A 25,289-nucleotide genomic window follows, 5' to 3' on the forward strand; every position below is an offset into this window, starting at 1 on the left:
CGTGAATTTCAGTTAACCTTCAGTGCACTAAATAACTACAGTAGCATGCGATGGGTGTACACACACACACACACACACACACACACACACACACACACACACACACACACACACACACACACACACACACACACACACACACATGCAAGGCAGGGCAGCAACAGCATATATCTTGGTCGACCAGAGTTAGAATCCTGCAGGCCTGATTATAATGGTAGACCACTGTTCTGTTTCGCCCTCCTGTGTTATGACGTAACACTGGGGCTTAAACACTAGCGTGATTAATGAGTCTCCACAGACAGAGCCAGAGTCCAGTTAAACAGGTCCATGTTGTGCAGGGTGGAGCTGAACTAGCGTGTCTTTTCTAATAAATCAAGATGCTGAAGTGTAGTCCATCTGCTTCTACTCTGTTTGACTCCCAATTGGCACCCTATTCCCTATATATAGGGAATAGGTTACCATCAATCATTTTACCATCAATTGGAGTGTGCCTTCACATGTCAGTCTTTGGTTCTCATAAATATGCTGATTATTCCTATAAACATATACAATTCTCTAAAGTATTGAATCACATAGTACACAGCGAATAAAAACCCTTCTGTTGGTGGACTTCAAAAGCAATGTTAAAAATTAACTGCATCCCAAATAGCTCCCTAATTCTCTTTACAGTGGACCACTTTTGACCAGTAGTACCTTCTGGTCAAAAGTAGTGCACTATATAGGGAATAGGATGCCAATTGGGATCATCAAAATCAAATCAAATGTATTTATATAGCCCTTCTTACATCAGCTGATATCTCAAAGTGCTGTACAGAAATCCAGCCTAGAACCCCAAACAGCAAGCAATGCAGGTGTAGAAGCACGGTGGCTAAAACTCCCTAGAAAGGCCAAAACCTAGGAAGAAACCTAGAGAGGAACCAGGCTATGAGGGGTGGCCAGTCCTCTTCTGGCTGTGCCGGGTGGACATTATAACAGAACATGGCCAAGATGTTAAAATGTTCATAAATGACCAGCATGGTCAAATAATAATAATCACAGTAGTTGTCGAGGGTGCAGCAAGTCAGCACCTCAGGAGTAAATGTCAGTTGGCTTTTCATAGCCGATCATTAAGAGTATCTCTACCGCTCCTGCGGTCTCTAGAGAGTTGAAAACAGCAGGTTTGGGACAGGTAGCACGTCCGGTGAACAGGTCAGGGTTCCATAGCCGCAGGCAGAACAGTTGAAACTGGAGCAGCAGTTTGCAATGCATCCAGTGAGTTAGTGTAGGTTTATTCACAATGAAACATGTCATTCATCAACTAATCAATAGATACAAATCACCTGCAGCATTTGATAACAATTCAAGCCATAACTCCACCAATAAATAGCATGCATGACTTTTAGGCAGAATGCGATGTTCTGGTGACATACATAAAATGAGACTGAAAGGTGTCAGAGACACATACTCTCTTTTCGTGTCTTTACAAGCTGTCACATATTATCACCCTCAATTTTTTATTGCCTATTCAGAGAGGCCTCCCAGAATATGGAGAACAGGGGGAGGGGTGGAAAATAGAGTACCGCTTTCCCAGATCGCATTGTCTGAAATTATTTCAGCATGCGTTTGATTTCGCAGTGAATGAATGCCAAGTAATCTTGTTTTTCTTCTCCTCCTACGTGTCTTTGAAGGGACTGTGCCACCAAATGCCTGAAGACCTGTCACAATGCTAAGTATGACCTTGTGCTGTCTCTCAGCTGCTGCTGTAGGACCTTGTGTTGTCGCTCAGCTGCTGCTGTTGCTGCTTACAGTAAGAGTTGGAGGCTGTGTGTGTGTGTGTGTGTGTGCGTGCGTGCGTGCGTGCGTGTCTACATATCTCTGTGCGTGACTGACTATATGCGTGCGTTTGTTCGCTCATACTGGCAGCTGCTCAGGCAACGTACAGCTTAATTCAGAAGTGTCCTAAAGCAGTGTAAAGGATGGACACTGGACCAGGTGTGCTTCTGTGCATGAAAGTGGTTAAGCATATTTATGTATGAATACCTATTTTTAGCCGTAACTTTCTCTCATGTAAGGTGCTGAACAACCTTTGAGGTTGTTGTAATTCAATGTATTAAATGACATGCAGCACCAAATGGAGAGTTGCGCTTTCTATCTGAACGTTCCAAGAGCGCCACTTTCTCCTCCATTGCCGTTGCTAAGTGATAATTGACGCTTCGGCGTTGTGCTGTTTATTTCTGATATTTTTCAGAACCAATGAAGATGCCCAGTCTAAACAGATATGCAATTTGTTGACACCACAACACAGCACAGACTTGGATACACCTTATTTCGCGGTTCAATAAAAACGTCTGTTAGATTCGCTATTCTGTTTTGCTTGTTTACAGCAGGGAATTTGATAGGGAATTGTCACAGCCGCTCTCGTATTGTTACATCACCAACATTTCAAGAACAAAGGCACGAACATGGCGTCCGTTCTAAAACCTGGCCGAACTCTCTTAATATATGGCTCTAGGCAGCACTATTGGTTCCTTAGCGAAGTACCCTGTGCTAATGTGACCCATTAAAACGACATTAGTCAATGCATTCTGTTTATACACTATATCTGTGGAATTTGCTAACTTGTAAGGACGGTTTGAGTCCGGGAATTAATTTGAGTCCGGGAAACTGGCCTGTTCTCACACGTCCCTCGACTAACTCAAGCTGAGTGCACCACGGTGACCCAATAAAACGCATGGCTTTTGTTTGACCCAGCTTGGGGAGAAATGGAAAGTAAAACAGACAGAGGTTGCAATAGTGATCTTGAGTACATAACCTTGGGCTACACAGCCTACACAGGGCTGGCAGCAGCACGCATTCACAAAGCCCTAGTAATGAAGGGGCTTGGCGCTTCATACTATACAGTGAGCTACCTACCCCCATGACTAAATCGATCCCCTGGGAGCAGGAGAGAGGATAGAAGAGTGAAGCAGGGTATTGCTGAGGCATCTGAAACAGCATAGCCAGAGATGGGTTAGGCCAGACTGGTTTATCTACCAGCGGGCAGAGGAAGCAGAGGCTCCCGCATCACCAGTGACTACACAAAGACAGTGGTCTGGGGAAGTCATAGCATAGGGAATGACATGCTACAGCTCTCTCCATTTCCTCCAGAAACCGACTGGCCATAGGGCAGTATGGGCAAATGCCACATGGGCTGGTCCATTTTTAACCTAGTGGGCTGGTCTAAATTGGGAGGTTTCGCCATAAAATATTTGTTATGCAGAATTATCATTGACTAATAATGGGGGCCTCGAGGAAAAAGATGAGCCATTGTGTTAGAAATGCCCATGCCGATTTCTGGTCCCAGAAACTCCTCTTCAAGGAAATATTGTGTTTTATATAAATCAAATAAAGCTAATACAGCATGTATTAAATTCCCAGGGTGGTTATCCCTGTTCAAAACTATTCTGTAGGATGAGATTGACAATGAAGCGTTAATTAAATAATATGGTACTTAAAAATATTATAATATGTGCAACAACACATTGTCATTCCATTGCAAAGTGAAGAGTAATTGCAAAATATACTACTTTGATTATCCATACAATTTAAATCAAGAGAATTCTCAAGAAAGGGCTTAATAATAAACACAAGCAGGCGGGCGTAAGAGAGTGAGTGTGTCCAGCCATCTTTATCCTTCACCCACTAAGTATTTCTGTCCATTGGCCAAGGAGCTCTGTGTGGAATATAAATTAGCTGTCCTACATTGATTTAGTAATCTAATGGAAAAGACCGAAAGGGAGGGAACTGAAGCTGGGATCGGGATATGATCCGCCTCACTGGTCAACACTGGTGACTTATTGTGCTCTGGGTGAAAGCTATCCGTATCTGAGAGTCACTGGTCTGAAAACTCTTCGAAAAAAAGGTGCTATCTAGAACCTAAAAGGGTTTTTCGGCTGTCCCCGTAGAATAATCCTTTGAAGAACCCTTGTTGGTTCTAGGTAGAACCCTTTTGGTTCCAAGCATAACCGTTTTGGATTCCATGTAGAACCCTCTGTGGAAATGGTTCTACGTGGAACCCAAAACGGTTATACTTGGAACCAAAATGGTTCTACCTGGAACCAAAAAGGGTTTTTACCTGGAACCAAAAAGGGTTCTCCTATGGGGACAGCTGAAGAACCCTTTTGGAACCCTTTTTTCTAAGAGTGAAGGCGACATGACACACTTCACTATCAGACCTCAGATCCCCTCATTCTCCTGGCATCTAGGGGAATGAGGATGCATCCCAAATGGCACTCTATTCCCATACTAGGTTGTGTCCCAAATGGCACAATATTCCCTATATAATGCACTACTTTTGACTAGAGCCCAAAAGGGAATAGGGTGCCATTTGGGATGCAACTCTAGAATCAAGAACCCCCTTTTCTGGATCTGAATTTTTGAAGGAGTGTGAAAGAACCATTGACTTTCATGGTCACTCAACCTTTTTATAATGTTTGTGTGTTGAGAAATGAAATGACATACAATATGATTGATGGCTGCATCCTGCGTGTCACATAAACAAGGAAACACTATCTAAAAACATACCAAGAAGAGAGGCCGTTTCTACATAAAGGAGTGAATTTGCCATGCTGGAGGTAAGCGCTTCAAGGTCAAATGCGAAGTGAGTCATTCACTGATGTATGAGATGTGAAGTGATTTTGACTGCATCCAGGCGGACCTTTAGTTGAAGGAATAAGGGCAAAAGTTGATGTTTATAAAACCTACTGGCCATATTCCCCTGCTACTGCATCAGTAGAACTCATATTTTACCTGTCATGCACTGTCACTTATCTCACTGTCAAGCTATTCCCAAAGTCTTGCCTCCCCCTTCTCTCTCTCGCTCAGGCTCTCTGTCTCTCTTCATTCTCTCTTTTAGCGCAGGTGGGGGAGGGAATACACGTGCCTCCTACATTTGGTTCATAATGTCACTTTGTTATGGTTATGTCAACACAGTTTGTTTTGTCCATTCTTGATATATTTCTGAGAGATGAAAAAAGACAAAAAGAATATTCAGCTGACATTCAAACAGACATAACACAATTTACCAAGGCAAATGGAACAATGATTTTCCAATAAAATCTAACGCTATTCGTTGGTATGGAGCTGAATATTTTACATGATCTGTACCCCCTCCTGAGAACTCAGGGCTGCTGGTTCTAAAGGGAATATCACAAATAAATATGGAGGTTGCTTTGATTTTTTGATATAATGAGTGTTGGCGCTCCTCTGGGCTACAATATTATCGGTAAAGGTGTAGGAAGAGAAAGAGCGTGATTCGCACAGCCTAAACTTGAGAATATCTGAGCTGGGCAAAAAAAATGCTAATACTGAGATAAAGGAATGAGATGCCCGCACACATAATATTGCTGTGCTCTAAAGTGTTTGATTCCTGCACCCAAATCTACACAAAAGACCTAGGTCCTCCTCGTGCAGAGTCTCTCCTCAACGTAAAACAAACAGTATTCATAAAAAAATGGAGGCTAAAGACCAACCGAAAATGCCTAGTAACCCATAAACACCTTATCCTATGAACTACTATTACTATCCGAGAGAAGTACAGATGATTTTCCTTTTTCATGTAAAACACACAGTGTTGCAAGACAGAATTTCTGTCCAGGCAGAGTCTTACAGCTGGGATTCTTTCCCTTCCTCTCAGGGTTACAGTGAGTTGGGTGGCAATGGTTGCCACGGGCTACTAGGCAGGGATTCACTCCTTTTGTGTGGTCATTCATGCAAAAATAGCATAAGCCAAAACAGTGTGTCAGACTCAGCCACACAGAGCAACTCTGGATATTTTTGAGCAGAGCCCTGGTCAAAAGTAGTGCACTATAAAGGGAATAAGGTGCCATTTGGGACATATACATGGATTCAGGGAAGCCCTTTGTGTATTTTGTATGGTAGTTTCCTCAAGGAACCACATAATGGTTGTATTTAATTAAATTTGGCGGCTGGGGATGTCCCGTATGACACTTTAACAATATGTATTATGCCAGTGTGGATGTGAATGGGTTGGATGTGAATGGGTTGGATGTGAATGTGTTGGATGTGAATGGGTTGGATGTGAATGGGTTGGATGTGAATGTGTTGGATGTGAATGTGTTGGATGTGAATGGGTTGGTAATCTTGTGATGTCTGAATGTGAATGTGTTGGTAATCTTTGCACCTACAGATGTCAGATCTTAACTTGATCACACTTTTGTTGCAGATCATTTTCCTGATGCATCAGGAAATTCAAATGAGCCTCTTGAGTGGCTGAAAATTAGCAGTTATTTTTCTCTCCATGCTGGGGCAGTCGAGTTATTGGGATTAAGGCTTGCTATCAAAATGATGTTCTCTCTCGCTCGCTCAAACGCTATTCCTAGGTCCTATTACTGAAACATTCAAATATACAAAAATGTATCTGAAATGCAGCCATAAACATCAACAACGATAGTTTTATATAGCTCAATAGCACAATATTGATATTGGTCTCCACTATACTACGACATACAAGTGTCTAGTTTATCCTAAGGTTACGAATAAACTCAAAATTGATAGAAAGAGGGGATAGGGAAGCGCTACTAAGGTAAACAGTAGTACATTTTGGTAGACAGAAGGTGCTCTTTGGTAAAAGGGGTGAATTGGTCATCAAAAAGAAAGGAGGACCAAGGCACTCTTCATATAATTAATTAAAATACCTTTATTTGTGTGGCATGTTCAATGGAGAGAGATTTTTTTTTATCTGACGCGTTTCGGCTGCATGGCCTTCGTCAGGGAGTACAAATAAATAATAATACTGCAATGTCCTCTTTTGAACAGCTTTTCCAATCAGCTCTAGTTTGAAGAGGGAGGGGTTACAAATTTGATTGGACACACCTAGTAAGCAATACTATACACATTAAAAAGTGAAATACTGTAGATATTTTATCAAAAAAATTAAACTCCAAGCTAGAAGTATCAGAACGCCTAGAAAGGTAGGTCTAACCTTAAATATGACTGGGAGAAGTGTCAAGAATAAGAAAGCAATATATTCCGTCGTACACTAGAACACAGCAAACATGGACAACAACATTCTAAACATAGCTGAGGGCAATTGAGCAAAATGTCCACTAGATGACAGCAAATGGACCTATCACGACCCTATAGGAAGGGTGAGAAATCCATATCTTCATTTAAACCAGGGTACTTAGTGGTGTGTAGTTTGTAAATCCCAAAACTTTCCCTTTGGTTTAACTGTTTAAGACGGTCCCCTTTTCTAATTGAGGCCGGAACATGATCAATACCCATAGCTTGTAGGGAGGCAGGATTGCCATGGTGTAAGGACTTAATAGTGCCTTGCCATGGGGTAGTCTTCATTGCCTACCCGTATGGCGTACTTGTGTTCTGCTAAGCGGTCTTGAAGGCGTCTCTTTGTCCGTCTAATGTAGAACACCTTGCACTGTGGACATTCCAATCTGTAGATGAGTGGTATTCCCATGAGTGGTTTTGCAGTTAATGAAATGCTTGACGTAATACTCAATTTTAGAAGCTGTGTCAAGAAAATACTTTTCCTGTTCAATATTTCTGCAATGGTTGCACTGGTTACATTTAAAAGAGCCCCTGGGTTTGTGGTCAAGCCAAGTTTTTTGAGAGTCACCAGGAAGATAGCTATGGACTAATTTGTCATTTAGGGTAGGACATCTTTTAAAGCTTATGACTGGTGGCTCAGGGAAGACTTGACATAGTAGCGTATCACTTTGGATGATTCCCCAATTATTTTGAATGATTCTTTTAATGTTCTCTGCTTCAGTGCTGTATTTTGTAACAAAGTACACTCTCTCTGATGTATCACGAGGCACTCCCCTTCGTAACAAGATCTCTCTGTCAAGTAGTCTGGCCCTTACACGTGCATCTTTCAGGACCTGAGCCAATTCAGCAGATTTGACACTGTAGTCTGTTTCCTGATCGCAAATTCTGTGGACTCTTTGGAATTGGCCATATGGAATGTTCTCTTTTAGCCTTTTGGTGTGAAAGCTATCTGCCCTCAGAATGGTATTCCCATCTGTAGGCTTCCTAAAGATTGATGTGTGCAAACAACCTTCGTCATTTTTACTGATGTCGAGGTCCAAAAAAATTAATGTTATTTGTTCAACACATCTGTGGTATCTTGAAGATAGGCTGGGGGTTTCGTCAGAAAAGGCTTAATAAAGTAATCAATGTAAAGTAATCCGAGTTTCATTACCACTAATGACTGGTCTGCCTGGGGGGTTTTCAAGACTCTTGTGGACTTTTGGAAGAAGATAAAAAGAAGCCATATGCGGACTGCCATTGAAAATAAAGTTGAACTCATTGTCTGAAATGTAGCCATTCTCCTTAGCTTCTGCGAGGATCCCTTTCTATTCCGTTTTTAGGTCCTCTGTAGGGTTGAAGGTAAGAGATTGGTAGAATTCATCATTGTCTAATTGACGGTAGGCTTCTGTCACATATTTGTCCTTACTCCACACTACTGTAGCGCCACCTTTGTCTGCTTTTTTAACCCCAATCCGTTCATTTTTGGACAATGATTGAACTGCATCCCTCTCTGTCTTAGAAAGATTACGTTGTGTTTGGTTGGAGTCAATTTTACCCTTAAAAAGATTCTCCACATCAAAATTCACCTTCTTGGCAAATGTATTTAGTGTGGCACAGAAACTACCTGACCTGAGACACTGGTGTCTGTACTCAAAACTCGAAAACACAAAATTGAATTCAATCGTGGCCTGGGTGGGTCTAGCAGTTAGGGCCGCTGCCTGCAGCACGCACATATAGCTAAATTTTCACACTAGATTTGCCGTTGGTAAACAAGGAAATATTTAATTTTGATTGTACGGAATGGTTGTCAAATTGATAAATCGCCATTAGTCTGTTCAAAAAGGGCTAAATTCATGCGATGACAATACCAACCTGAGGGCAAACATATCTTAAGTGAGCAGTAATGAGGTGACCAATAATGGTTGCAATTGAGATCAGCTGGCGGGCGAATTTAGCGAGTATTGATGGTTAACGAGACATGAGCTGGCAGAATGTCTAGGCCGGACGTCAAAATCGGCATGTCCCAATCCCATGTATCCTTTGCCGGGGAGGCTATCCCATAAAAAAATCTGAATTAATGGCAGACAGAAGTCCCCGCTTGGGTAAAGTTTCCAGAAAAATAAGGAATAACTTCGCAAAATGTAAGTACACCATTTATTTATGCAGATTAATAAAAGTAGTTGTGAGCAGTGAGGTTAATTTCTCCCCCCCTTGTCTTTTTACAGATTGAAGGACATCCCACCCTGACAGGAAAATTTGGCACAGAACAAATGACTGGGAAGATTTTAATTTAGCGGACATTTGAGATATGTACCAATCATCGATATGCATTTGCTGCGTAACACATTAGGGTGTCCACACACGCAGCCAGCACCATCAATAAATGAGGGATATTCGCCAAATGAGCCACATAAGTCCTTAAAAACAGCTTTTAACAAATTACAAAAACAAAATCCTTGTGTAACACATGCACAACTTTACAGCCTACTGTTTGAATGGTTTTTACTTCCCTAAAATGTTCCACCTGACGGTTCAGCTGTCAGAGATTTGAGCACTAAATGCATCAGGGCATTGCATACATAGGCCTATAGGCTTACAGTGGGGCAAAAAAGTATTTAGTCAGCCACCAATTGTGCAAGTTCTCCCACTTAAAAAGATGAGAGAGGCCTGTAATTTTCATCATAGGTACACTTCAACTATGACAGACAAGATGAGAAAAATAAATCCAGAAAATCACATTGTAGGATTTTTAATGAATTTATTTGTAAATTATGGTGGAAAATAAGTATTTGGTCACCTACAAACAAGCAAGATTTCTGGCTCTCACAGACCTGTAACTTCTTCTTTAAGAGGCTCCTCTGTCCTCCCCTCGTTACCTGTATTAATGGCACCTGTTTGAACTTGTTATCAGTATTAAAGACACCTGTCCAAAACCTCAAACAGTCACACTCCACTATGGCCAAGACCAAAGAGCTGTCAAAGGACACCAGAAACAAAATTGTAGACCTGCACCAGGCTGGGAAGACTGAATCTGCAATAGGTAAGCAGCTTGGTTTGAAGAAATCAACTGTGGGAGCAATTATTAGGAAATGGAAGACATACAAGAACACTGATAATCTCCCTCGATCTGGGGCTCCACGCAAGATCTCACCACGTGGGGTCAAAATGATCACAAGAACGGTGAGCAAAAATCCCAGAACCACACGGGGGGACCTAGTGAATGACCTGCATAGAGCTGGGACCAAAGTAACAAAGCCTACCATCAGTAACACACTACGCCGCCAGGGATTCAAATCCTGCAGTGCCAGACGTGTCCCCCTGCTTAAGCCAGTACATGTCCAGGCCCGTCTGAAGTTTGCTAGAGAGCATTTGGATGATCCAGAAGAAGATTGGGAGAATGTCATATGGTCAGATGAAACCAAAATATAACTTTTTGGTAAAAACTCAACTCGTCGTGTTTGGAGGACAAAGAATGCTGAGTTGCATCCAAAGAACACCATACCTACTGTGAAGCATGGGGGTGGAAACATCATGCTTTGGGGCTGTTTTTCTGCAAAGGGACCAGGACGACTGATCCGTGTAAAGGAAAGAATGAATGGGGCCATGTATCGTGAGATTTTGAGTGAAAAGCTCCTTCCATCAGCAAGGGCATTGAAGATGAAACGTGGCTGGGTCTTTCAGCATGACAATGATCCCAAACACACCGCCCGGGCAACGAAGGAGTGGCTTCGTAAGAAGCATTTCAAGGTCCTGGAGTGGCCTAGCCAGTCTCCAGATCTCAACCCCATAGAAAATCTTTGGAAGGAGTTGAAAGTCCGTGTTGCCCAGCAACAACCCCAAAACATCACTGCTCTAGAGGAGATCTGCATGGAGGAATGGGCCAAAATACCAGCAACAGTGTGTGAAAACCTTGTGAAGACTTACAGAAAACGTTTGACCTCTGTCATTGCCAACAAAGGGTATATAACAAAGTATTGAGATAAACTTTTGTTATTGACCAAATACTTATTTTCCACCATAATTTGCAAATAAATTCATAAAAAATCTTACAATGTGATTTTCTGGATTTCTTTTTCTCATTTTGTCTGTAGTTGAAGTGTACCTATGATGAAAATTACAGGCCTCTCTCATCTTTTTAAGTGGGAGAACTTGCACAATTGGTGGCTGACTAAATACTTTTTTGCCCCACTGTAGGTATCCACTGTATGATATTAATATTTTAAATATAAAGAAAGAGAAGCTTTTGGCCTAGCTCCAGAGAGTGTGAGAGAGATAGAGATATGCCTGTGGCAAGCTACAACACCAACATGCATTTCTTTATTATTGTCAGATAGACTACTGCGTCTGCTCTACAGATATAGGCATACGGAAGGAGGCTAATTCGTTATTTTTCGATCCAAATATTTTTAATAAAGATAATCATTATATTGTTAGATTAAAGTAGTAACTCTGGTAGGCCTGAAACAGTCTTCCTCACCTCAAGTTCCACTGTCGGAGTCAGTTGGAGCGCAAGTGCGTACTGCCTTCATATCATAGGCCTGCAGTATAATAGGTTAATAGCCACACAACACCAAACGTTCACAAAAGTTTCTAAACTTTATTAGGGTAATATTCAGTAGTAAGTCAAGCCATTGTTTATAGTGAAAATATGAGCATGATATTAAATTGCAGCAAACACATTACTGTTGGAACTTAATTTGGCCAAAGAAAATAGTTCAACAGAATGCAACAAAACACTTGCAAACTGGTTTAAACCTTCACAAAAGCTTTGAACAGTGTGGAAATCCTAAAAACGTGTCTGCTCAACTGTATGCCACTACGCAAATGTGATTATAGATGCATGCAATGCTTATTATAAAGGGGACCCCGGGGCACGTGCACTACCTGCCCGTTCGGTAGCACGGCCCTGGCTCTACACAAGTAGGCTGCTGGCTGGACTACTACTGCCAAACGACCAATGAGGAAGAAGCGGGGCGGAGAACAGTCGAAGGTTGTACTACAGCATAGTACTGCAAACAGCTGTGGAAGCGTCTTCTGCTTTGTACACACGTTTCGCTGATCTGGTCAATGGATTACACAGTTTCCCTACAAGTGCAGCATCAATTGACGGTGTTCCCGACACACTTGTACCAGGGTTACAGTTTGGAGTTACAGGTACATCTCAGACATGCATTAGGCTACTTAGCCTATGTGTGATTTGATTTCCGTTTTACTTACATCGGTTACCAAACTAAGATCGCTTTCCATCTCTATAGACAGAGAACGAGACTATAAAACTAGAACTGTCTTTAATGTTTTTAGGTCTTTCGTGATCAGTTTTGCATGCCCGCTGCGCTGCGTGCAATATTTTCCTTTTTGACAATTTTCGATGTGCACATGAGCCAGCGTAACGAGAAACAGTGTCCTCTCCTCCATCTAGGCTATTTGATGATGAATTCATGACACCGTGTTTGGAAGTACCGGGTAGCCTGATGGGGAGGTTAAATGATGCGCTTAAATTGCGAATCTCATTCAACGGTTTCATAAACACTCGGTGTGATATGATGCAGACCCTATTTGAATTCGACATTTAAATCGATGGTTCGGACTTTTCGCGATGGTAAATTTGCGTCTCAATGTGCTTAGAAACTGGGATGGGATGGCATCGGAGGCAAAACAATTCCTCGTCTCATTTATTCGGCTATCCATGCCTATTTTACTCATATTGACCTTTTACGTAGATAGTTTTTTGCTACATTATATTTATGATAATTTAGTCAAGACGAACCTTCATGAATGTCATTTATGGGATTCCAATAGTTCATCCGGTTAAAGTGAGTTGAACTTACCTGTCATAGGCAATCTAGTTGGCCTTCGTTTGCATTTGTTTGTTTTTACATTTCCCCGCTGTTCAGCACAATGCATTGTATTTGAGAAGTTTGCGTGTGGCTATCTTGAGTATTCTATTGCATCCAGTCATTGGATTGTGACTACACCAAATGAGGATTAGTTTAGTCATTTGTCATGCATTTTCACATGACATTATCCTCATAAACTCTCAAAAAGCTACACCACACAAAACCGGAATGGAATTTACCTCTTAGCTATCTGTGTTCACCTCGTAGCTATTTGTGTCCAATTTGATTGGCAACCATGCATGGATGGATGCGCGCAATGCACTCTCTGCCTCTGACTTTGGCGTATCAAATTCACCTCAACATCTTATACTGGCTATAGTGTCCTATTTCATAGTTTTCATCAAAGATTTGCCAAGTTTTCTTAAAAAACACGTATTTCCTTTACTGAACAATCCTGACTTCCCTCCAGTCAGGTGTCTTATTAAAAGAACCATAGGAAGGGCTTTGAAAAGGCATTTTAATTAGATATGCTACGGAAATCCTAAAGTGTTTATTTGTTTAAGTTCAACGACAAGGCATCAATTGTTAATCTGGAATTGTTGCATATTACACATTAGTGCAAGGCTTTGAAGTGTGTTCACCAGGTGGTGTCTAGATTATCTTTATCTTTACTACATTAATATTATCTTTGCTTTATCCACTTCCCCCAGAGCGCATGCAGCGACTTACTTGTCTTGTTTGAGAGAAAGCTTTCCTCTCCTTTTGTTGCATGGTTTTTTACTTCTGTGACTCTGCTGCTGTGCATCGTGTATCAAAGTCGATCTTTTATTTGGGTTTCTAAAATGATCGGAGATACAAAGACCATAACATCAAGACTGATACAGTAGCTTTGGGTAGATCGTTATAGCAAATGTCCGTCTCTTTTTGCAGTGAAGTTTCTGCACTTTAATTGAGCGGTATGCAACAGCCCCCATAACGTCCTAGCATTCTTTCTCAACAATTCTGATATTATAGTGGACTTTATTATTGTCCAAGATTCGAATTATTGGGGTTCTGGGTAAACCCTAAAATCCATAACAAATCATCGCACCCCCCATCAGCCTTACAATCATTTAACTATACAGAAGACATCTCAAGCATTTAAAATATCATGCGTTGCTCCAGCCCACAGTTTATGGCACCCTCAATAGTCAATGTGTGATTCAAACCTCAATTAATCTATCTCACTGGGCAAAAAACTGGTTGAATTAACGTTGTTTCCTCATAATTTCAACAAGAAAATGAAATGTGATGACGTTGAATAAGCGTGGAAAACTGATTGGATTAAAAAAAAATGTTATCAACATGAGTGAATTTTGTATTCTTTCACCCAACTTTGAACCCAAATCCAATTACAGGGTCATCGTGACATTCTTTTCACATTAGTTGAAAACAACCAAATGTAAATCAAAACTAGATGATGAACTGACATCTGTGCCCAGCGGGATGGGTGTTTCCTCCATTTCCTCTGCAGGCTATGGATTACGACCAAATGGCACCCTTTCCCCTCAGATTCAGACATCTTTAACATCCTAATGATGTATTTAAAATAACATCATCATAGCAAATTATATTTACAAGCCAGTAAGCTGGACAAGTGCAAATTCATGAAAATGGGCCAGTTCAAAAGTAGTGGACTATATTGAATTGGGTGTCATTTTTGACCATCCTTTAACATCATTTGCAGTTAAAATCCTCCACTTGTCAATTTACTTGTTATGGAGTATTTGGAGTTTTAATCATACTTGCCTGACAATTCCCATCACTGCTGTTGTTCAATAAAATAAATTATTTCTCCAGTCTGCTTGATTCAAAATTTGATCAGTCGGTTGCCAGAGTTGTAAAATGTTGCTACTATCACTCTCTGAGGAGAGGCTCACTGTACTAAACCACAAGGTGGCTCCATCAGAGCCTTGTGGTTTGGTACAGTGAGCATTTGTTTTTCATTATCTTAAGACAGTGCTGTTTGTCGCAGCATGCCTGCTGTCAGTGACATGGACTAGATTTTTTCAAAAGTTGTCTGTATGTGAGGCTTCCAGAATATGAAGTTTATTTGGGGTGTTTTACATGTCTGCGAGGACCTACTTAATACTCATACAGTACACATACTATGCACATGCAAGCTCTCCAACTTCACACAACTTTTTGCAAGTGATGGACCTCTCACTTTAACAATCCCAGATATATTTGTTCAGACTCTCAATTTCATATCGTTTGTGGTAAAAAAAAAAGCTTACGAGCCCTCTCTACCGTCAGTGATTTGTTAGGGTTATAAAATAAAGTTGGTTATTCAAAATCCTCCTTTCAGTCGCAGTCTGTACACAGAGAGACCAAAATAAACCCTAAAGATTTTTATGAATACCTTATGTAACAATTAACTTCAATGAGATCCGTCAAACACACACTGGTGTTAGAAAGATGCCAAAGAAAATCTACTTAACAGTTAGAGCTACTGCACTTGGCACTTCCACATGTGTCACATGAGCTGGTCAAAAGGCATTGAATATAAGGAGATGAATGTATCATGTGAAACTCCCTGAAGTACTCTTAGATTGCAGTAGCTTCTGAAAAAATAAGTAATATTGTCCGAAGGCTAATTATACTGTATGTATATATATAGTAATACAGTATAATTAGCCTACACAGTGCATTTGGAAAGTATTCAGACCCCTTGACTTTTTCCACATTTTGTTACGTTACAGCCTTATTCTAAAATTGATTAAATAATTTTTTCCCTCATCAATCTACTCACAATACCCCATAACGACAAAGCAAAAATAAGTTTTTAGAAATGTTTGCAGTATGACATTTACATAAGTATTCTGACCCTTTACTCAGGACTTTGTTGAAGCACCTTTGGCAGAGATTACAGCCTCAAGTCTTCTTGGGTATGATGCTACAAGCTTGGCACACCTGTATTTGGAGAGTTTCTCCCATTCTTCTCTGCAGATCCTCTCAAGCTCTGTCAGATTGGATGGGGAGCGTCGCTGCACAGCTATTTTAGGTCTCTCCAGAGATGTTCGATCGGGTTCAAGTCCGGCCTCTGGCTGGGCCACTCAAGGACATTCAGAGACTTGTCCCGAAGCCACTCATGTGTTGTCTTGGCTGTGTGCTTAGGGTTGTTGTCCTTTTGGAAGGTGAACCTTCACCCCAGTCTGAGGTCCTGAGTGCTCTGGAGCAGGTTTTCATCAAGGATCTCTCTGTATATTGCTCCGTTCATCTTTCCCTCGATCCTGACTAGTCTCCTAGTCTCTGCCGCTGAAAAAATCCCCACAGCATGATGTTGCCACCACCATGCTTCACCAAAGGGATGGCGCCAGGTTTCCTGCAGACAGGACACTTGGCATTCAGGCCAAAGAGTTCAATCTTGGTTTCATCAGACCAGAGAATCTTGTTTCTCATGGTCTGACAGCCCTTTAGGTGCCTTTTGGCAAACTCCAAGCAGGCTGTCATTTGCCTTTTACTGAGGAGTGGCTTCCGTCTGGCCACTCTACCATAAAGTCCTGATTGGTGGAGTGCTGCAGAGATTGTTGTCCTTCTAAACGGTTCTCCCATCTCAACAGAGGAACTCTGGAGCTCTGTCAAAGTGACCATCGTGTTCTTGGTCACCTCCCTGACCAAGGCCCTTCTTCCATGATTGCTCCATTTGGCCGGCGGCCAGCTCTAGGAAGAGTCTTGGTGGTTCCACATTTCTTCAATTTCAGAATGATGGATGCCACTGTGACACAATCCTTTTTCGGAGCTCTACGGACAATTCCTTCGACCTCCTGGCTTGGTTTTTGCTCTGACATGCGCTGTCAACTGTGGGACCTTATATAGACAGGTGTGTGCCTTTCCAAATCATGTCCAATCAATTTCATTTACCACAGGTGAACTCCAATCAAGTTGTAGAAACATCTCAAGGATGATCAATGGAATCAGGATGCACCTGGGCTCAATTTCAAGTCTCATAGCAAAGGGTCTGAATACTTATGTAAGTAAGGTATTTCTGTTTTTTATTTCTTAAAACTTTTTATTTAATCCATTTTAGAATAAGGCTGTAACGTAACAAAATGTGGCAAAAGGGAATGGGTCTGAATACTTTCCGAATGCGAGAGAGAGAAAGAGAGACTGAGAGAGAGGGAATGACATCCCTTTGTCCACATTGATGAGCTGTTACTGGCATGAGAGAGTATTTAAAATCTTGCTCATTATATGGATCAGATTGGGTTGTTGTATGCCTAATCATAATTGATGCTCCTTTGTGGATCAGGCTGAGAGCAGGCAAGCTTTCTTTAGGAAGACATCCATTTAGGCTTGATTTACTTTGAAATCTATAAAAGCATCAGAGTTCCGGAACCCAAGCACACACCCCTGTATGCATGGTCCTTTACAACAGGTTTATGGACACCGTTGTTACATCAGGCTATTTACCCTTTCTGGCTAAGTAATCTAAATGTAATCTAAAAGTAATCTACAGTAACTGGAGACAATATAAGTGATTAAATAGACCAGAGTCATAATATAACGGGTCACACACACACACACACACACACACACACACACACACACTCAAGTGACTAAACACTTGACCTAAATGTCTCTGTCACTGGCCCGACACCAGTCTGATGATTGTGCTGAGGTGTAGTCTACTGTAGGCACACTGCCCAGACTGTACTGTAATGTTTTCGCTCAACTGCTCTGTTGTCAGTAGGCAGGCCACACCAGAGTCTTCTATTGAGATAAATAGCTCTCTGGGGTTACAACTAAATAGAAGACAAAGACAAACCATAACAAACGTCGGCCCTGTGCTGTGTATTACTTGCTGGGTGTCCTGCAATTCAACATGTAGAATCATCGGGAAATTAACAGAAAATTACAGAGGCGACAGAACGGCCACCCGCTGTTTTTAAACATTCGTCAACTCAGTCTGCTTTGTCCTTCAGGCAAACACTTTAGAATATTGGATGTAGATTGACAATACTGCTGCAATGGTAGTAATGTGTATGAGTTTTTGGTATTCTATGTATTCCTGTATTTAATGCTCAGCAGCCTGAGATACCCCATTTAAAGCCCAGTATCTGAGTGTGCTGCTGCCTCAGTATATAATGTGGCCTGGTTAGTCCATTCTCTTGGGAGATCTACTGAAAACTGGTAGAGATGTCTAAGTATGCGTTCGTTCACATGGCACCCTATGCCCTACATAGGCTGCTCTAAACAGGCAGCCCAATTCTGATACTTTTACCACTAATTGGTCTGTTGACCATTCACATCAGATCTTTTCACATCAGATCTTTTTCAGAGCTGATCTGATTGGTCAAAAGAACAAAAATATCAGCATTGGGCTGCTTGTCTGAATGCAGCCGTAGTGCACTAGTTTTGACCAGGGCCCATAGGCTCTGGTCAAAACTAGTGCACTATTTAGGGCAGGGATCATCCACTAGATTCAGTCACAGGCCAACCTTTTCTTGCGCGGATGGTCAGGGGGCCGGAACATATTTACAAATAATTTGTAGACCTCAAATTGACCGCAAGAAACCCAAACAGACTAAAACATAATTATTTCAAACCTTGCTTACATTTGTATATGATCACATACAGTACCAGTCAAAAGTTTGGACACACCTACTCATTCCAGGGTTTTTCTTTATTATTACTATATTCTACATTGTAGAATAATAGTGAAGACATAAAAACTATGAAATAACACATATGGAATCATGTAGTAACCAAAAAATTGTTAAACAAATTAAAATATTTTTTATATTTGAGATTCTTCAAAGTAGCAGTCTTTTGCCTTGATGACAGCTTTGCACACTCTTGGCATTCTCTCAACCAGCTTCACCTGGAATGCTTTTCCAACAGTCTTGAAGGAGTTCCTACATATGCTTGTTGACTTGTTGGCTGCTTTTCCTTCACTCTGCGGTCCAAATCATCCCAAAATATCTCAATTGGGTTTAGATATAAAAAATAAATCCTCAGAAAACTTGGGGGCCAAATAAATTCACCCGCGAGCCAAATTCGGCCAGTGGGCCACCAGCTGGGGAACCCTGATTTAGGGAATTAGGGTGCCATTTAGGACGCAGCCTAATCCACTCAGTGGTCCTGGCCTGGAGCATCAGCTGGACAAATGCTGCTGTCTGCTGCTGAGGAGGTTAATAACAATGCTGATGATGGTCCTGGACAAATGGCCTCATGATCCTCACAGGTCAACCTGGGTGGGTAGAGGCTAAGCAGCTGCAGCTTCATTTAAACTGTCTGACAATTACCCCTGCTTTCATTTCAACTGCCAATTTCCAGTTGAAATGAAAGTTATTTTCTTTGACCATAGTTGTAGCTGGAAATCATCTACTGAGAGAGGTTGCAGCAGGTGTAGTTATCAAATTCCAGAGGATTTCCTATTTGTGGAAATCAAGAGAACCTCTGGCCCCTTGTGTAGTTTATTTTGAAGAGTTTGTAAATGTGTTCATGTTTTAATTAGATAGCTAAAACATTGTGGTATTGTTATAATATTGTTCATGAACTAAGCTCTTTATCTGTGTTATTCAGGTTTGTAAGATTATTGTATTCTTATAATGTTAACGCTGATTATACACTGAGTGTACAAAACATTATGAACACCTTCCTAATATTGAGTTGCACCCCCCTTTTGCCATCAGAACAGCCTCAATTCATTGGGGGTATGGATTCTACAAGGTGTCGAAAGCGTCCCACAGGGATGCTGGCCCATGTTGACTCCAATGCTTCCCACAGTTCTCATTTGGGAGGTGGACCATTCTCGATACACATGGGAAACTGTTGAACATGAAAAACCCAGCAGCTTTGAAGTTGTGGACACAAACCAATGCCCCTGGCACCTACTACCATACCCTGTTCATACCCTGGCACTTAAATATTTTGTCTTGCCCATTCACCCTCTGAATGGCATACAATCCATGTCTCAATTGTCTCGAGGCTTAAAAATCTTTCTTTAACCTGTCTCCTCCCCTTCATCTACACTGATTGAAGTGGATTTAACAAGTGACATCAATAAGGGATCATAGCTTTCACCTGGATTCACCTGGTCAGTCTATGTCATGGAAAGAGCAGGTGTTCCTAATGTTTGGTATACTTAGTGTAGATGTGCTCACAATGCACTCTATCTGACCTCCAGTAAGCTCTTGGGATGGAGAGTTGAGCACTGTTTACTGAACTCAAACGATTTAAGTACTTGAAAAGGATGTGCTTGTTTATATAATCCAGATGAAGTAGATCATTTATAAATAGATAAATAGTGCCAAAGTGGCTAATGAAATCATAGTACACGTGTAATCAGCCTCCTTGCATTGTTTGCTGTTACATGCAGTTTTTGAAACTGACTCAATGTTAGCTATTTGATAATTAATTCCCTCCTACCACCCCAGTATGTGCTCACCTCTCACTTCTCTCTTAGTTCACATGTGGTTCCCTCCCTGTATTAGAGGCATTTTTTGCACTATGGCCCTAGTCCAGGAGCTCTACTACTGAATGTACATTGTCTCTTATTCAGGCTGGAATTAATGCAGTTGCTGAGGTGAGATTGTATGTGTTGCCAAGACAATGCGGTCTCTCTCTCTCTCTCTCTCTCTTTCCAATCACAACCACTCTACTTTAGTCTGCTACCTCAGGATGCTATTGTTCTCTATTTGTAGTAAGAGTTAAAACGTCTTGGACAGATATCTAAATTGTGGGTTTGTAGAGCATCCAAGATGCATGACCCTTGAACAGAGGGCTACACTGCTGATTATACATAGCAACAGATAGCAAAAGACAACTGTTCTTAATTTGCAAAGTAAGTTGGGTGGCCTTTGTACACCATCGATGATTCAGTATTGCACTGTTTTGGGGCTTTGCGTTTATTATCATGTTGAGAGATGCTTACATACATAATCTTTTAGCATTCTGAATACAGCGCATATACTGTATATACCTCAAGTGGTGTTGAGGCCTGTTGATGGAATATGGTGGAACAAAATAAATAATGAACTCAGAAAGATAAGTTAATGAGTACCTGATGGAATTGAGATGCAAAGCTGGAAGGTTTGTTCGTTTTTTTGGTTTATTACCCTGTCTAAATCTGATATCTGTTATTTTCTGCAGTCGTAACTTATTACTGATATATGATTTATGTGGAGAATCTGGATTTGCATTTGCTGACTGAAAACAAAGAGTAAAGTATAATTTTGTTTGGTCTTTTCACAGTAATAACTAGACTAGCTGTCTTATAGTTGGGATGTTACTAAAGTTTAGCAAGTATCTCTTAACTTTCCATTCAGTAGTCATTGTATAATTGTTCATTCTCAAAGACACAAGGTTTATTCACCAAAAGCAATGTTGCAAAAACATCTTTGTGTCATGTGTAATGGAAATGGCAGATATACTGTAGGTTTCTGTAACGTTCGTCTGGTGGTGTATGAACGGACCAAGGCGCAGCGGGTGATGAATACATAACTGAATTTATTTACAAGACGAAACACTGACAAAACACTAGAACAAACTACAAAACAATAAACGAAGGCAACAGACCCGAAACAAACGAACTTACATATAGACGAAGGACGCAAGAACAGGAACAGACTACCTAAAACGAACGAACAAACGAAACAGTCCCATGTGGATTACACAGACACAGGAACAATCACCCACAAACAAACAGTGAGAACAACCTACCTTAATATGACTCTCAATCAGAGGAAACGTCAAACACCTGCCTCTAATTGAGAGCCATACCAGGCAACCCAAAACCAACATAGAAACAGAAAACATAGACTGCCCACCCAAAACTCACGCCCTGACCAATAAACACATACCAAACAACAGAAAACAGGTCAGGAACATGACAGAACCCCCCCCTCAAGGTGCGAACTCCGGGCGCACCCCTACAACTCAAGGGGAGGGTCTGGGTGGGCATCTGTCCGCGGTGGCGGCTCCGGCGGTGGACGAGGACACCACTCCACCACTGTCTTTGTCCCCCTCCTTAGCGTCCTTTGAGTGGCGACCCTCGCCCCCGACCATGGTCCAGGAACCTTCACTAAGGCCCCTCCTACATAGAGGAGACAGCTCAGGACAGAGAGGTAGCTCAGGACAGAGAGGTAGCTCAGGACAGAGAGGTAGCTCAGGACAGAGAGGTAGCTCCGGACAGAGAGGTAGCTCCGGACAGAGAGGTAACTCTGTACTAATGGCAGCTCCGGACTGAGTGGCAGCTCCGGACTGGAGGGCAGCTCATGACTGGAGGGCAGCTCATGACTGGAGGGCAGCTCATGACTGGAGGGCAGCTCATGACTGGAGGGCAGCTCATGACTGGAGGGCAGCTCATGACTGAAGGGCAGCTCATGACTGAAGGGCAGCTCTGGCAGCTCCTGACTGGCTGGCGGTTCTGGCAGCTCCTGACTGGCTGGCGGATCTGGCAGCTCCTGACTGGCTGGCGGATCTGGCAGCTCCTGACTGGCTGGCGGATCTGGCAGCTCCTGACTGGCTGGCGGATCTGGCAGCTCCTGACTGGCTGGCGGCTCTGGCAGCTCCTGACTGGCTGGCGGCTCTGGCAGCTCCTGACTGACGGACGGCTTTAGCGGCTCCTGACTGACGGACGGCTTTAGCGGCTCCTGACTGACGGACGGCTCTAATGGCTCGGGACAGACGGGCGGCTCTAATGGCTCGTGGCAGACGGATGGCTCAGAAGGCGCTGGGCAGACGGATGGCTCAGAAGGCGCTGGGCAGACGGATGGCTCAGAAGGCGCTGGGCAGACGGATGGCTCAGAAGGCGCTGGGCAGACGGATGGCTCAGAAGGCGCTGGGCAGACGGATGGCTCAGAAGGCGCTGGGCAGACGGATGGCTCAGAAGGCGCTGGGCAGACGGATGGCTCAGAAGGCGCTGGGCAGACGGATGGCTCAGACGGAGCTGGGCACACAGTAGGCCTGGTGCGTGGTGCCGGAACTAATGGTACCGGACTGGAGACACGCACCTCAAGGCTAGTGCGGGGAGCAGGAACAGGGCACACTGGACTCTCGATGCGCACTATAGGCCTGGTGCGTGGTACCGGAACTGGAGGTACCGGGCTGAGGGCACGCACCTCAGGGCGAGTGCGGGGAGAAGGAACAGTGCGTACAGGGCTCTGGAGACGCACAGGAGGCTTGCTGCGTGGTGCCGAAACTGGAGGCACTGAGCTTGAGACACGCACCACAGGAAGAGTGCGTGGAGGAGGAACAGGACTCTGGAGACGCACTGGAAGCCTGGTGCGTGGTGTAGGCACTGGTGGTACTGAGCTGGGGCGGGAAGGTATACCGGACCGTGCAGGCGTACTGGCTCCCTTGAGCACTGAGCCTGCCCAACCTTACCTGGTTGCATGCTCCCCGTAGCCCGTCCAGTGCGGGGAGGTGGAATAACCCACACTGGGCTGTGTTGGCGAACCGGGGACACCATGCGTAAGGCTGGTGCCATGTACACCGGCCCGAGGAGACGTACTGGAGGCCAGATATGTTGAGCCGGCTTCATGGCACTTGGCTCAATGCTCACTCTAGCCCGGCTAGTGCGGGGAGGTGGAATAACCCGCACCGGGCTATGAACACGTACAGGAGACACCATGCGCTCTACTGCGTAACACGGTGTCTGCCCATACTCTCGCTCTCCACGGTAAGCCCGGGAAGTTGGCGCAGGTCTCCTACCTGACTTCGCCACACTACCCTTTAGCCCCCCCCCCCAAGAAATTTTTGGGTTGTACTTGCGGGCTTCCAGCCTTGCTTCCGTGCTGCCTCCTCATATCGTCGCCTCTCCGCTTTAGATGCCTCCAGCTCCGCCTTGGGACGGCGACACTCCTCTGGCTCTGCCCAGGGTCCTTCTCCGTCCAGAATCTCTTCCCATGTCCAATCCTCCTTGACCCACTGCTGCTGTTGTTGCTGTCCGTTAACCCGCTGCTTGATCTGGGTTTGGTGGGTGATTCTGTAACGTTCGTCTGGTGGTGTATGAACGGACCAAGGCGCAGCGGGTGATGAATACATAACTGAATTTATTTACAAGACGAAACACTGACAAAACACTAGAACAAACTACAAAACAATAAACGAAGGCAACAGACCCGAAACAAACAAACTTACATATAGACGAAGGACGCAAGAACAGGAACAGACTACCTAAAACGAACGAACAAACGAAACAGTCCCATGTGGATTACACAGACACAGGAACAATCACCCACAAACAAACAGTGAGAACAACCTACCTTAATATGACTCTCAATCAGAGGAAACGTCAAACACCTGCCTCTAATTGAGAGCCATACCAGGCAACCCAAAACCAACATAGAAACAGAAAACATAGACTGCCCACCCAAAACTCACGCCCTGACCAATAAACACATACCAAACAACAGAAAACAGGTCAGGAACGTGACAGTTTCTTTATTACGACAAATGATGATGGAAATTGTTTTTCGAATACATGATGATTGCCGCATACTTTTGAAGGTATGCGGGTCACGTGATGTCATCACATAACTATATGCTCCACTCCACATTTAATTTTTTTTTTTTACTATGGACGATAATGGTCCCGATTTAAATGACGTGCAGCGAGGGTTGCACATTTTGAGGAATATTCAGAGGTGGAAACTTTCTGTGGGAATATATGCAAATTAATATTAATACCATTTAAATGTAGATGTTTTTTGTATTGGATATATTTACTATATCATATGGAGACAGAAACATAAACCTTTTACCTTATCATAAGTAGACATAATTGCAAATTATTAAATCCTTCCAATAGAAAAAAAATAAATAATAATTGTTACGAATTGAACAATAATTAAATGAGTTGACTCTTCACATGGGATGATTTCACTGAACAACAAAAGAAAGGGAATATTGAATGATCCCCAATGATCCATTGCATCTCCCAAAAACGTTTTTAACATACATACATACATATGTAAAATGATAGTCTAGAAACTAAATATTTGGTTGTCTTCCTCTCAGGCTTCCATGTCTTCTCCCTGGACCTCCTCAATGTCCACCTCTTGAACATCAGACTCTGAGGCCTCATCTTCACTGTCACTTTCCAACCTTGTTGAGGATGGCTCGTTGTCAGGCTCAAAAAGCCTCAAATTTGCCCAGACGGCCACCAATTTTTCAACCCTTGTATTGGTCAGCCTGTTGTGTGCTTTGGTCTGTGTGTTCCCAAACAAGGACCAGTTGCGCTCCGAGGCGGCTGATGTTGGGATTTGGCGGATGATGGAGGCAACAGGGGAAAGAGCCTTCCACCAGTTGTCTGATGAGATATGTTGGCACGACTGCCATATTGCATCTCCATCCCAAAGCCCTTGCTTTGTTGTGTACTTCGCCAGACTGCCAAGAACCTTGCCCTCATCCAGGCCAAGGTGGCGAGACACAGTAGTG

General features: G+C 42.9%; 1 protein-coding gene across 1 annotated transcript in view; it reads left to right on the forward strand.

The window, feature by feature from the left end:
* Positions 1-11,991: 11,991 nt before the first annotated feature.
* The window catches only part of LOC139576550 (zinc finger matrin-type protein 4-like), a 151,134-nt gene continuing 137,836 nt past the window's right edge, over positions 11,992-25,289 (forward strand). Inside the window, exon 1 of the mRNA XM_071402764.1 lies at positions 11,992-12,180. Coding sequence (XP_071258865.1) covers positions 12,094-12,180 — 87 coding nt within the window. The 5' untranslated portion in view covers positions 11,992-12,093. The remainder of the gene's footprint in view (positions 12,181-25,289) is intronic.

The sequence above is a fragment of the Salvelinus alpinus genome, chromosome 5, assembly GCF_045679555.1.
Source record: "Salvelinus alpinus chromosome 5, SLU_Salpinus.1, whole genome shotgun sequence".
NCBI lineage: Eukaryota > Metazoa > Chordata > Actinopteri > Salmoniformes > Salmonidae > Salvelinus > Salvelinus alpinus.